This window comes from Amblyomma maculatum, chromosome 1 (assembly GCF_055883805.1).
Source record: "Amblyomma maculatum isolate TAMU_Amacu chromosome 1, ASM5588380v1, whole genome shotgun sequence".
Taxonomy (NCBI): domain Eukaryota; kingdom Metazoa; phylum Arthropoda; class Arachnida; order Ixodida; family Ixodidae; genus Amblyomma; species Amblyomma maculatum.
In genome coordinates, this window is record NC_139344.1 from 159126498 (window position 1) to 159141860 (window position 15363).

Consider the following 15363-nt stretch of genomic DNA (forward strand, 5'->3'; position numbering starts at 1 on the left):
ATTTTCCTTATCACGGAAGATGTGCCAAGATGTATCTCAAATGGCTCCAGCCACTAGCGTCTGTTTTCACAATGTTTTCGGGCGTGCTAGTCACCTTTTATGTCTTTATCTAGATGTTTCTGCACCAACTTTAAATTGGGCGTTGACGAGTGTAACGGCAATTGTAGGTCGATGACCACCAAGCATGCTTGCTGCTATCGCCACCGCTGATTCTCTTAGTTCTTCCGCGGGCACAAGCCAGCCCAATAAAGAGTTGATTTGGGTGCAACTCCAGCCTCCTCTTTTGTTGCCAGTGGCATTGTCACCACTATGTGACGATATAAGCTGCATAGATGAAAACCATGCTGACTTCATCTGAACAGTATTTTACTGCTGAAAGTATCACTTCTACCATTGTCAGCATATAGAAAACTAATAACTGTGTGACCTTTTAAATGTAAAAAGCTTGAAAACATGCTTACTTTGTTAAATGATCTCCTCTGTCTCTCCACCCAAGTTCTTCAAAGGCTTCTTCAATAATGTACTTGACATAATTCTGTAGGGTATTCAAGCAAGCTTCAGTGTTTGTTATGCAAGGGTTTGTGGCTCATAGCAACAGAAATATCACATGCAAGGTCATCAGAGACATAGGATCTTATTTATTATATGCGTTATTTTTATTCACAGCTCAAGTGAGTCAGATGTGTGCACAAGGTACAATGCCTCAACGAAAAATGACAGGTGCTATGATGAGTTTGCATTTTTGGCTTCATCCAATATAGTACTAGTATTTTTCACAGCAAAGTATTAATGGCTTTTTGACTTGTATGAGTATACAACAAAAATCACTCCGTGATTTAGCTGCTTCGTAGGCCCTCAGAAACTCAATTATATCTAAAAGTATTCTGCATGTTGCAGTAACAATTATTTCTAAAATATTAATTCCAAGGATCCACCATATCGTTTATTCCGACAAGGCCTTTTCCATTAGAAAACAGGTCAAGTAAGAGATAGCATTAGACACAACAGAAGAGTAATTATTACTTCAATAAATGTCTGTGGTATATATATACATCATAAGTATCAGCGAAAATAAAATTTTTGTGCCTGCAAGTTGACCTTGCAAATGCCATCAACATGATATTAGCCGGTGTGTGTCTTTATGAAAAGACAGGTTATCCATATGTGATACTTCAGAGCTAAATAACCCACAAAAGAAAGCAAAGGAACGTCAAAAACACTATTAGCAATCAGTTATGACCACATGCAGTGCATTAAAGCTCATGATCATTGGAAGCAAACAAGCTGCCTTATTGCAGAACATTGCCAAAGCACTCTCTACAAAAGGTTCTTAACCTTACCCTGCACCATATATTGCGTAAAATAGCATTAAATTCACAAACTTCATCTGTGCAGAAGCCAGGTAACCTATTTCTTACATCCTTTACAGCTGTATGCATTTTGTAATATCACAAGCTTACAACACTACAGGAAAGTTTACATAAAGATGTTTGCTGCAGGAAGCTTGGTTACATGCACGTGAGCCCAGAATTTTACTGCATTACCCACTGCTGAACTCTGTGCATTCTAGTGGCCAAGCGAGTATAACTCATACAAGTGAGTCTAACTCAGGAAGTATTAAAAGAAATCCCATTAATTTGAACCTCTGGCTTACTAAAGTTGACATTTTAGTCTCACCCAAACCATATATGCACTTCTACGATGGTAAATGACTGGTAATTTGAACATTGTGTATGCAATGGTTAATCTGAACAGGCCATACAAAAAACCTGCCCTGATGAGGTGGATCAGTGCAGTGTTTTTTTTAATAAAGACTTGATTGTACATGATTTCTGAATTGTCTATCTAATGAAAGACTAGTGTTGAATATATTGCAGAAGCAGCATAATGGCCTACTAATAAATTTTTGGCATGCTTTTAAACATTGCATTCAAAAGCTAGAAATTTTTGGAAAACATTGTATTTAAGTAGAAATTTGATGATGGAAATTTGATTTTTATAATTCCAGGGCAGCTGGCCACGCAGCACTATGACCAATATGTTTAATCCGCTTGCTATTGATCAAGGAGCTCTTTTTTTGAGTATTGCATCCTAGAAAAGCCAAAAGCTTGGCTAAAAGGAAGCTTGTACCCATTAAAATCAAAGGGTAACCGCCGGCTCTGCAGATTAAAACCTGTTCCCTTCAAATCCATTCAGAAAGTATTGTCTAAGAATGAGCAGGGATATCTTTGCTCTTGCATGTGGTATGTGTTGACTGCAACCAACTGAGGGATATTTTTAGCACCCAAAACACAATGATTCTTTTCGCCCCTTTTTTTTTTTTGTTAATATTGCAGCAGGTGCACAGGACAATGTATGAGTGATGTACAAATTTATAGTGAACTTGCAACTGAATGGCATGATGCTCACTAGGAAAAGGTCCTTCTCTGGGTGGCCTCTGAGACACATTGCAATGTGCTGGAAGACCCTAGATGCCACCATAAGAGGTATGAAATGTCGCTCATGCCGCAAGTATTTGGTGAGGTCCATTGCTGCAGCATATGGTGTTATGCCAGCTCTAGCCAGAAGGAATGTTTCCAGAAGAAGTTCTGCACGGTCGGAAGCTGACAATTGCTATAAAAAATAAAAAATAAATTTTAGACAGTCAAGTTGCTGCATTATTTGTCAGAAGACAATTCATACAGAACAAACTGAACCTTTAAACAAAAAGCTAGCAAAACACATTCCCAATCTAACATCATCCCATTCTAACAACCTGCCTAAGCATTCTTTGAGCTGCAAATGCTATCGACATTTTGGTAAAACAAAAGTTATAGGCCATTCTAAAGGACATCTAGCAAGGAAGCTTCTTGAGGCATCATTTATTCATAGGTTAGGAACCGATAAGTGTGTGAGTGAAACGCCTGTTGTCCTGTTGAAAAAAAAAGCTTTGTTTCTAAATGTCATGTAATTTCTTTCATATGCTTCTGGTATTTTTCCTTGTTTTATCTGTCTTCGTGTAGCCCTAGATTATCTTGATGCAGTTTGACTTATCTATCTCCTTCATCCATATTCAGTGCATATAGCTGGGCATGTATATTCAGTTCCTCGAGCTCATACAAATTTGTTTTCGCTTCCAATTTCAGTTGTCAGTTAGCACTTCTCCTGTGTCCCTCTCTTGTCCTTGTCTGTCTTGTGCTAAGCCTCCCTGTGAATCATGACCTACCAACTGGCCCAGACCTCCACTTTTCTCACATTCAACTCTCGTGCAAAACAATTATTTTTAGAGTCGCTACCTAAAGTAAGGTTAGTGCAATGTTTGCTTGCAACGATAAAAGCTTAACATCCTTTACAGCAAGGTTGAATGTCTAATTCCCAGTTGATTTATATGCCACATAGCAGAAACCAACTGTGAATGACAAACATAACTGGCGCAAGCACTAGCAAAGGATAATTATAGATTTGAATATGCCCTCTACTTTTATTGATTTTTACCCAAACGTATGCACTACATGAAACTGAATTTACACTTTTTGTTATCCTTGGTAAAGCAGCTCTAACAAACAACATACACTTTTCGAGTACATAATAGTGTTCATTTTTGAGCTTACCGTTTGATTTTCCAGTAAGAGCTGAGCAAATGTCTGCAATTCTTTCTCATCATACTTTACAAGATAGTAGCCTTTGAATTCATTGTTAAATTTTACCCATGAGCTGCCATCACTTGCGGGAAGGTTGATGACCTCTGTAAGCAGTGAAAAAAAAAAAACTTAAAGGGCAACTGAAGCATTTTCAAAATTTAACCATATTAAACGAGTTGAATCTGTGAAGGATGATAGCAAATGTCGACATTTCGCACTAGCATTTGAATTGACGGTGTAATCTATGAATAAAACTGTTTCAGCATTCAAGCTTCTCTGCAGCACATGGTGCAAAGTAGGCACACCGATGATATCATCTGCAAAGGTGATGTATTTCCAAGGCATAGCCAATGCCAACGAAGATAAAGGCTGCGAGGCGTTGTTTGGAAAAATCGGGCAACTCGCAAAAGGAATTGGACTAAAGCAGTTGAAATTTGAAACATCACCGGAAGTGCTGTCATCAAGTTTCTCCGCATCGCTTCGCTACTGTATGGAGAAGCCTAAAGATCGTCGCTACTTTAACAGTTGATTACATGATATCTTGAAATGGTAGCACAAAACTATTTCATGACCTTAATCTGCAAGCTTCATATATTATAATGCATTCATCTCATGAAATTATATATAAAGTGTTTTAGAGTTTCTTTAACAAAGAGCCTTTTTATGACAAATTGGTAAATGAAGAGAAAGGTTCATCTCTTGAATTCAATTAGGTTGTTTTCTTTAAAAATATGACACATTACAGAATCCATTTACACATCAAAGTAACACAAACAAATGAAGTTTTACTGTCTGCATGCAAACAATTCTCACTGCAAAGACTTCTATCTTATTCAGCCTAGCATTACATAACCAGCACCAACTATTAATAACTACAGTATTTCAATTCATTACAAATGTTCTACACCTTCCAAGGACGCTTATCCGTTATAGGGAATATTTGCATGGTAATATTTAATATGTTTCTCACTGCAAAGACTTCTATCTTATTCAGCCTAGCATTACATACATAGCACCAACTATTAATACTACAGTATTTCAATTCATTACAAATGTTCTACACCTTCCAAGGACGATTATCTGTTATAGGGAATATTTGCATGGTAATATTTAATATGTTTTAACAGCAAATACGCATGTAAACTCGTTTTCTTTTTTCGTAGAAACAGAAATACTAAGGTTCTGAGAAGAATTTTTTAAATGGCTAATACTCTCAGTTGCACAAATTAAAAATGGCACATATATTGTGTAACAGTATGCAACGTCGTCAAAGACTTGCCTGCTTTTTTTGTTCTCAACCAGTGAAGTCCTTCATTTCCTTCAGATGTTTTATAGCTCAAAGGAATCTCCCATGTGTACCTGGAAATGTAAGGACATAAAATTGTTTACACATGTTGTTTTAAGTTCATATTTGACAACTAAAGATAGTACTGTTTCTTTAATTTTTTAGCCATGTTAGGCAGCTCCATGTGTCTAAAGTAATGAGGCATTTAAGACGAATATGAAACTTCCATGTACAAAGTACACACATACAAAGGAAAGGATCTTTGCAAAAATAAAAGTATGCATACATTAAGCCTCATTTGCACACCTCATGCACCATCAGGATAAAATGAAATATTGACAGATGCATTTATTTATCCTACATCTACTATTTGCACAACTGTACAACCTGAATGGTGAATCATTGGTGAGGTTTGCTGCATCATCAGGGTTCAACAAGAACCTCTGCTGGACAATTTCATATTGGCTTGCATTGCTGTGCAATCGGCGAACTGAAACACATGGGTAGCCCATCTGTCTTGTCCAAGTATTCATGATGGTCGTTATATGCTGATGCTGAAAATAGAACACCTTTTTATTTCCACAAAAAACATGTCAAACACTTGGCAGCATATATTAAACTCCCAGATCATCAAAAACAAAATATAGCTTGGTAGCATTAATAGGCACATACCTTTGATGAGACACTTTCTAATGCTTTCCACAGATCCAGTGTTACAGCACTGCTGCGCTTTCGATTTTTTAAATAGTTCTGAATGTTTTGAAATAAAACAAGAAAAAGTATCAGAAATATAGTAGCATATTATCATGCACAGAAAATTACACATGTCCATGAAAAAAGTGCGCACATTCATACCTGCAGTCCTCTAATGAAGTCACCTGATCCCATGAAAGATTCTAACATCCTAATAACAGCTGAGCCCTGAAAAATAGAGAGATAACAACAAATGTTTTTAAGCTTGCACTGTCATGTGCATTACACAATAGCAAATTGTTATTTGTGGAGGCATACCTTGCTGTAGGATATAATATCAAATATTTCAGTGATATCACTTGGCTGGATGACCGGCATAACAATTGGATGGGAGCTTAAAACTGCATCTTTTTCAAGAACTCCTGATATCATCTTCAAAAGGAACTGTGTCTCCTGTGCAAAGAAACAAATTTCCAAATAATTGCTTATTTATTACTCCAAATGCACTTTGCTATTTCCAATCAAAATGAGAGTTGCATGAAATTCAGTTCCAGAGAGATGCTGAAAAAAACTGCATTGCAAGACGATGACTGAAGCTCTTTCATCCAACAGTGCTATATTTTTTGAAGAGTTATAGTATTTATTTATTTTTCCCTCAGGGCTTACAAAAGCATTGGAGAGAGGAGGGGTAAAAATACGAAAAAGTACACTCAGACTTCAATAAACCGAAAAAAAAAACGACCACACTTATTCAAAACACTGAGAAATATTACAAAATTTGCAGTTGGCTAGGTCAATGCATATCAAGCAAATTGAAAAAAAAAAAAAAATGTGGCTAACAGACTGAATACTAAGCACAAGCAAGAAAAAGAGATAAAGAATAGTTAAAGAATATTTGTAAGTGCTGTACGAAAGCGGGAGTTGTCGTTGATAGTGATTAAGGCAACCGGCAAGTGGTTCCAGTCACGGCTTGTTTTCAGTAAAAATGAATGTGCATACGTCACTGTGTTTTGGCGAGGAATGCCAATTTTATAAGGATGTAGAAACGTAAGTAGCATTTGTGATAAGGCGCGATTTGAGTTGGTTGCTATGATGATAGATCTTATGAAAAAGACGGATTCGAGAACACTTACACATTTAGATGAAATATTAATGTCACGCAAATGCCAAATTAAAAAGAATTACAGGAATCGGCACACTAGAACCGGAGTTAAGGAATGAATTTTCAAAATACAAGCAAACCAAAAATTGCCCTCAACTCAATTTTCCTGGCCTTTTGCTTTTCCATTTCATTCACCTAATGGCGACACATGTGGCACCAATCGAAACAGCCTACATGAGCACGACACTACAACGTCATAGAAGATGGCTTCTCACGGTTGCCTGTTCACTGTAACACATTTTTGCTGAACTGGACGATCTCTCTTCCATGGCTAAGACCACGTGGGCACTTTGCAGAAATGGAATGAAGAACAAAGAGACCAGGAGCAGGCAAGGCAAGGAACATTTCTTTGCCAACATGCAGCCCCAACTATTATGCTTTTCTTGTGAGCCCCCTCCTTGACCGCCCCTTTCTCTCTATCTGCCGGCATCCTGCAATAGCAAGGAGTGAGTGGTGAGGTCGCGAGGTCGTTGAATTCTTTCCTGCCTAACTTTTGCTGCATAGCCACAGGTCCGCGAGTATAGGTCGTGAAAGTCTGACGCAAAGTAGTAACTAGTGCCTCTGTTGGTGCTTTTAGAGTCACTTGCTTTGCAGCGCCTTTGTGTAAAGCAAACATGTTGAATTCATTGACTTTATATAAAATACAACAACGCGACATAACAAATTTTTCCTAACAGACTCAATTTGCTGTGCATTTGCTATTTATTCAGTCGTCAAACGGGCACCTGCTGATGTCATATCCGCTGCAAAGAACCACCAGTGTGTGGTAACATCGTCGGTACCATGATTTTGCTTCTCAAGCAAATCAAAACAAAATACCAAAACATGCACATACGACCAGTAGTAATAGCATCGCTAGACTCAAACAATTGCAACAAACAACCAAAACATTGCACTCAAATTATATTGCAGGACCCCTTTGAATATATATGTAGTAGGATGTATATTTAAATCGAAATTACAAATGATGTCATAGCAAAGCATAGGGATTACTTGGTAATTATCTGCCCATATGAGCACAACATTGATTTACAACATTGATTTATACAAAGCAAACATTTTGGAAGACTGCTTACAACTCTTCTTTTACTGAATAATTCTTCAAGAGGGCACAGGAGTGGTAGTAGGAACACTGCAGGTGCAGCGCATATATTTAAAATGATAGCCACAGGAGTTTTAAAATTAAGTGACTGCAGTGGTGAGCCCATTTTTTAAAGACGATGAATGAAACAACTGTGCATCATAATGTAAGCAGGGCATGAATAAGATGTCTCGCTGATGGAAGAATAAGGAGCTCGCAGAAGTCTTCTTTTATTTTTCAGCTAAAATAATTCAATGATTAGCACATTATTTTTTATTCAGCATTATTACAAGATGCTTAGGACATGGTGGAAAAACCAGCGAATGCACTGGCTTGAGGCAGCAGACACCAATGCACACAAGCTTTGAGATTATAGAGTAACTTGCATTGATGACAAATGTCACACACAAAATATATATTTAAAAAAATGTTATGCATGTAACTATCCTTACAGGTAGATCAAAATGACATGGTGTTTTTAAAGTGTTTGTACATTTTGTTACATTATTCCTGACTTCAAGTGTGAAGAATCCTTTTTATTATTCATTTTCATTTGCATGCTTGATCTTTTTATCAGTACTTGTAAAAGTTTCTATATAACTTCACTTATGCTTGTTGCCTTCTTTTAAATGTGAGCTATTATTATATATATATATATATATATATATATATATATATATATATATATATATATATATATATAAATTTCACTTTCATGTGCTTTAATTACACCTTCTTTTTATTGCTTGCAATATGTACTGTTATATATTTTTTGCTAGAAGGACTTCTGGACCTCCTCATGTAGTACTAAAACCCATTCACTATTACTGTTCTGCATAAAATCCTAAATCTAAAGAATAACCTGCTACAGCTGCTTTACTTGCTAAAATATTAAGGAAAACGTTGTAAACAGGTTTTTGTTTATACATATAAGTATGTAAAAATGAGCAGACTTACTGCATCCCAAGTTGGCTCAACAAGCTCAATTCCTTTGTGTGAACTATAAGTGGCAAATCCTTCATTTAACCACAGATCATCCCACCATTTCATAGTAACCAGATTTCCAAACCACTGAAAAAAGGAAACAGAAAACATATTGCAATAACAATAAGGGAGACTTGGATCATAGCACACACTGCTTCCTGAACAATGACTGCTATTATTATTAAAACTGCAACACTTTACAGAGGAAATCTTTAACAGCAAATAAAAAAAAAAGGCTTTACCTGCTATAGACATCATATGAATCTGTCTTAAACGTTTAGAGCTTACTTTCCTAGTTGGCCATTAAAAAATACCACAACACAGAAAAGCTTCACTTTTAAACAGTGATCTCCAAGTCACAAGAAAATAAAGTATATTATCGCATTCATTAGCATCCTGAAGATTCATGAAAGTGATCTACTAGCAAGTCGGATGCAATTCGGATGCAGATTAATGAAATTTTAAACTAAAGTGTCACTGAAGCTACTGTGACTACAGTTTGAACCAGCATGCCAAACGTCAAATTCTTTTGTCACTGTGCAACTATTACAATTCTCCATGCATAAAAAACCATGCTCAAATGACTCATATGGAATAATTTACAAACCATATGTGCCAATTCATGGGATATGACTTCTACAGTGCTGTAATGATCAGAGACGGATGTCATATTTTGGTTGTAGAGCATCATACATTCGCTGTACATTATCAGGCCCCAGTTCTCCATTGCAGCTGCCTGAGGGTCCGGAATGGCAATGCTGTCTGAAACACAAAGTTTATCCACACTTTAGCAGGTACAGTGCACTAATAAAAGGTAAAGGTTTATTTGCAATGTGAGATTGTATTTAGAATTTGAACATCACAGTAACTATGCATTTGTGCCTTTAGCCTATATAAAACAAGGCCTGTAAATTGGACAATGCCATGCATGGACACTACCATTCAAGTCCAACAAGGTAATGTATTAGTCATGATTTAGAAACAGACAGAATTACCGCAAAAAAATGTTGATCTCATTACCTAGCTTTGGAAGTGGAAATCTTATTGCAAATTGATTTTCAAAAAGTTCCAGAACTTGAATAGTGGCTGAAAGTGCATAATGTGCATGGGGTAACATTTCTTGGCGAGCAAATACTCGTACCTAAAAAAGAAAAAGAATAAAAGGTATCTTCAGCTTCTGAGAACACACTGCACTGACAAAGGAATGCTTTTATATATATATCTCCAACAATGCCTTACTGGTGTGCCACCAGACGTGTTGCCTGATATGTAGTTAAAATCACAGACAGAAATAGCCACCAAGTAAGTTGTCATTTTGTGAGATTCTTGAAATCTGGTGGAGACCCTCGTGTCATCAAGGTTGCGAATCTGTGAAGAAAGTAAAAACAAGGCCTGTCACATAGTCACTTCCAAATAAGTAAGGGTCTGAAGGAGCATGCTTCCAGTGTTGAAACAGCTAATCTTGAACTATTAAAGTATTTGTTTATACTGAACAGCTGGAATAAATTCAATAACAAGATAGCTCAAAATGGCTATACTATTGCCTTAAGTCTTAAACTGTTATCCAGTTGCACTTTTTTTGAGTCATTCCCATCATAAGAAGTCATTATGTAAACAAATCAACACATTTTAGGTCACTTAAAAGACTCACCTGAAGAAACCAGCAAGCATAAATGGAACACACAAAAGGGTGAGATGCACAGTACAGTGCCAAAGTGAGCTACACACATCAGGCATGCATTCATTCATGTGAGAATAACATCTTTATAAATCTGTTTGCTTCATGAAATTTCGATTGACAGCTGAATGCTGCATTATGTATTTCCCCCTTTTGTGTTCCGTATGCGTGTGTCGGTTTCTCTTCAAATGAATCCATTTCAAGTAGCTGAAGAAGCCATTCTAGTACAATGCACTTAAAACACATGACTGGAAAATAAAGAAAATAAAATAATCACTCACTGAAGCTATATCAAAGCTACAATAAAATGTAAAGGCGGCCTTATCAAAAACAACTTTTGGCCGTCAGTTAGTTCATGTGCTTGACTTGAGAAGATTCTAAGCAGCTTATCACAAAGAGTTCCAAATGTAAGCCCTAGTCATTCCTGGCAGATGCCTAGTAGTAAACAAAACCAATAGGAATATATTATGTGCCCATATGAAGACGTGACTGAAGACGGCATGTCAAAGTTTCCCAAGCTTGAACTATGGTCATTTTTCTTCACTCTTGTTTATTAGAGTGAGGATTTCATTTCACATAAGCATTGTGGTCAATAGTAAAAACTTGCCTTATCAACAGGCATGTTGGATATGGCCTTCATTTTTGCATCATGAATGACAGTTATAGTAAAATTCGCTTTGAACCCAGGCTCATCAAAGCAAGGAAATGCCATGCGAGCAAATGTGGGCTGAAATTGTGAGGTGACCATATATCTGAAAAAATAAATAAATAACAATAATGTATCAATCCAAGCTGAAGAGAAATACTAAAAGGATTAGACAATTAATTTTGAACAGCTCATGCTTAAACAACATAGACTTTTTGAAATTTTTGAACTGCCAGAGTTGTTGCATGGCCAAAATGCTTGCAGCACATTAGAAGTAAGCATCTTGCAAAAAGACCTGAATAAAGAGTTAAAAAGTGACAAAAGACTAATACTAATTAAATTCTTGAAGAAATACTCTTCAGGACAATACACTTGAAGGGGCAGAAAGACGTGGAGTAGCTGGAGTTCACAGCAAAAAGCAATGAGACGTGAACAATACAGAATAAAAAAGTAAGGTTCCTTTATGCCCCCATGTTTGATGTTATGGACTGTGGCAAGTTCTGTAAAACAAAAACCAGCACTACAGAAGGTGCTCACCCACAGCAGGTCAGTATGACACCCCCCATACTTTACAGACTCAGCAAGTAAACTGCTTTTGCGATGTAAATAGCTCCCTTTAAATAATCCACCTTTCCTCCAATTACTGTTCTAGCAGTTTAAGAAGCTATGAGTTTGCTCATTGGCTTTAGGTAAATAAAGAAAAATTTCATGTATTTTAAATGTATTTCATGTTACTTAAGTATCACTGCTCCATTTCAAACAATGTAAAATTAATTTAAGCAAGCAGTGGCTTCACATTTTTGGTATTCTGAACAATTCCCCTACACACTGGCTTTTTCTTAACCTGTTCACACTCACTTGTTGGTTTTGGATGTTTCATCCCAGTAGCTTGACTTGTAGATGCCACTCAGATAATTGAGCATGGAAGCACTGAATTCGAATTTGAGCACATATCCTCCTGGAGGAAGAACATCCCTGGTTTGTATGACCCAATAATCATTCTCCACATACAAGAACGGCTCATCACCAAGAGGCACCTCTTCAAAAGTGTCTCTCTTGTGACGTATGACAGTTGTTCTTGTGATGTTGATATTTTTTGCATGTACAAGAAGAACACTGGTAGCCTTGACTACTGTAATTCTAATTGTGCTCGAGCCCACTGTGACATTTTCCGCAGGCATTGGTTCAAGTGTGATGTCATAACTTGCAGGAATGACATGTCGAGGCAATCGCATGTTCTCCCAAGGCTCTGGAATGACGTTGGTTGTGAGCCATCGTGCCACGCTAGGTTCATGATGCTTGATCCATGCAATGTTGTTGCGGACATTCTCCAAAGCTTGCTCACGGGCTCTCCTGCCAGCGCCAGCGTTAGGATTCTTGTGGAAGAAGGCCTGCATCTATGGGTTTCCACACATTAAGATTGTTGTACTAAGAATACATGTTTGATTATGTTGTTAAGTGAATTCTCCTTTTGTGGGTTTTAAAATGGCGGGAATAAAGCAGTAACTTACCTCATTGTAGTCAAACTGCTTTGTGAAATAATCACATATAGTCTTCACAACATTTCCAAAGTTACGGTCATTCAGTGAGAACCTAAAAAGTGTGTTGACATTCATATAAGGTTACCACAAAATTCTGAACAACATATTAGCTGCAGATTCGACTTTAAGCTACCTGTATCCCAACTTTTTACCTGTGAACAAGTCTGTCCCACTTGTAACGAACGAATTTCCAAACAATGTCACGGCCAACTGGGTTCCCCGCAAGAAAGGAAAGCACACTGAAGAAGTCTTGCCTGCGTACATAACTTTCATTCATTGCATAAGCCAAGTATCTGCAAAAACAACAGAATAATGCGATACATTGTACTATCTTGCAGTCAGCACATGAAAGCCACATTATGTACCATACTCCCCTGGATGGCTATGTATGTGGCAACTGGTGCATTCAAATTGACTCACTGGCATTGTTTCAATGGACAAGCAAAGATAAGTCAATCAATCAATCCTTTACGATATCTTTATAACTGATACATGCAAGCTAACATTAGTAAGTTCCAAAATTATTTCTTTAGCTATAGTCATCATAAGCAAACTACCTGTCATTCATGTGGCAGCTTGCTAGCTCATTTACCACTTTGATAACTTTATTAAATTATTCAACAGGCTCACAAGTGTGCTAAAATTGAAATGCAAGCATCCATTAGAATTAGAAGAATGTGCTTTCACACTAGGGGAAACAAAATAATCATGCAACTTTACAGCAGTTTGTTAAATTTTTTTTTTTAAGTTGAAACTAAATTTTGTTATATCTGCATAGTCACATGCTTTCAAAAGTAAAAGTGCCCAGAGTCAAATGACAAGTTATTTTATTTCCCAGAAATAACAAACGTGCATATTACCTGTGGATTAGTGGTGGACTCCTTACATGGGCAAGGCCATAAAGCAGGTTTATCCTCTCCTGAGCTGAAACTTCTTTGAGATATTTTTCCCACATAAACTGCCATTCATGGTCTCCACTGCTTTGATATATTCCGTAGCGGTAAACAACGCCTCTAATATTTCTTGGTACGTCCCTGTGGCAAAGGAGAAAGAAATAAATTACATGCAGAGTTCAGATGAGCATATTTTCAGCTATTTACATTTCAATTCATTCTGGCCCATAGACGTATAGCAGACTCACAATAATTTAAGTTAAAATAGTTTGCACTCTCAGCAGGTTGAAACAAACATGCCAATTTTGGAAGCCACTTGATATTAACCGCGGTTTCACCTAGTTCAACCATTTTTCTTGATCAAACATTTAAAGCGTGTGTAAGGCTTAAGTCTGATATGTCGCAGTACAGCGTCAGCCGAAAATTCGGTCCCTCTGCGGTCCCACTCTGAACACAGAACGTGCCATCTTAAGTTAACTCGTATGGCTCAATCCTAAAGCCTGGTCATGTCGAGGTATGATTGACATGAGCGGCACGGCAAGCAAGCGTCAAAGTATTCTTCCTCCACCACAAACTGCAGCACACTGCTACCCACACAATCTCTGACGTGTGCACAACAGACATAATGACGGTCGTCTAGCTGTCCATATAGTTTCATCTTTCTGAGCATTGCCTCTAGACTGTGAAGTACATATATTATTGATGACGAATTTTGTTCACGAAACCAGTTAGATATTGCTGGCTGAAAATACAAATCATGCAGTGCCTTTCCATTATATTTTATGTTGTGAGGTGATTACATAACACTTCCATAGAGAATATGTTTCAAAATTTGATTCTGTGTCTACACATATATACCTATGAAGCAAATAACCACTAGACTATATTGAATTTTGCTGAATTATTGCTGAATTTTGGATAACCCAAACAAAACTTTTAAGTCCCTTGGAGTTCAAATTACTGATAGTCTACTGTAATAGCAATAAGGGGTTTTCTATAGAGGGCAAGCAAATTTTAGAGATATAACACTAGCATAAAGAGAAGGGCCACATACTCTAGTCCTTTTGAAATTATTGCTGGTAACACACACAAAATACCTGGCACAAACCCAATAGTTTAAAGTTAATTTTTCTGTCCTTATTTTTTCAATGAATAGCTTTGGTAATCTTGGTACTAGCAAAACACGGTGCAAAATATCAGCAGTGCATTTTTTTTTTTTTTTTATATGAGCAACATATACTCACTGCCCGCCATCAACCCATGCTGAAAGACGACGTTTTGCTTCTTTGAGGCATTCTTGATGGAGGTTTCGGCATGCCAAGTCCAATATCACCCGTCTCAGCATACTGAAACATCAAATGATCATTATTCCATGATGCCTTAGACAATGTTGCACTTAGTTATGTGTTTACTTTTGCTTTAGCTGGAAAGTTAATGCTCTGAAAATGCACAACCCTGCAGGTTCCAATAACTTCACTTACTTTTATTATAGCCTTAAATTATTTTTGTGTGTGTGTGTGTTTGTTTTGTTGCTGGGGTTTAACTTTTTTTTTCAAGTTAAAGAACAATGGTTGGTTGTTTAGTGACTTAATTTTAACAGTGCAAGGAAAACTTGATTGAAGAGAACTATATAGTTAGCACGCTTGAAAATTGTGTGACCCTCTGTACACAGTTTGCTTCATCAAGAACAGGGCAGTCAGTAACAATAACCTGCTTTTTGTTATATGGTAACATGATATAAATGATAAGTTTATCATTTAAAGAAGTCATACTATTAAAC

General features: G+C 37.0%; 1 protein-coding gene across 1 annotated transcript in view; it reads right to left on the minus strand.

Moving 5' to 3' along the window:
• The window catches only part of LOC146204737 (uncharacterized), a 158388-nt gene that overhangs the window by 25648 nt on the left and 117377 nt on the right, over positions 1–15363 (minus strand). The window contains exons 15-32 of the mRNA XM_084589451.1: positions 14828–14929; positions 13551–13724; positions 12843–12983; positions 12661–12742; positions 12008–12546; positions 11111–11255; positions 10065–10193; positions 9846–9966; positions 9433–9587; positions 8799–8912; positions 5917–6051; positions 5761–5826; positions 5578–5655; positions 5293–5459; positions 4900–4979; positions 3591–3724; positions 2410–2613; positions 462–535 (exon numbers count right to left, since the gene is read on the minus strand). Of these exons, the coding sequence (XP_084445577.1) occupies positions 462–535; positions 2410–2613; positions 3591–3724; positions 4900–4979; positions 5293–5459; positions 5578–5655; positions 5761–5826; positions 5917–6051; positions 8799–8912; positions 9433–9587; positions 9846–9966; positions 10065–10193; positions 11111–11255; positions 12008–12546; positions 12661–12742; positions 12843–12983; positions 13551–13724; positions 14828–14929 (2640 nt within the window). The remainder of the gene's footprint in view (positions 1–461; positions 536–2409; positions 2614–3590; positions 3725–4899; positions 4980–5292; positions 5460–5577; positions 5656–5760; positions 5827–5916; positions 6052–8798; positions 8913–9432; positions 9588–9845; positions 9967–10064; positions 10194–11110; positions 11256–12007; positions 12547–12660; positions 12743–12842; positions 12984–13550; positions 13725–14827; positions 14930–15363) is intronic.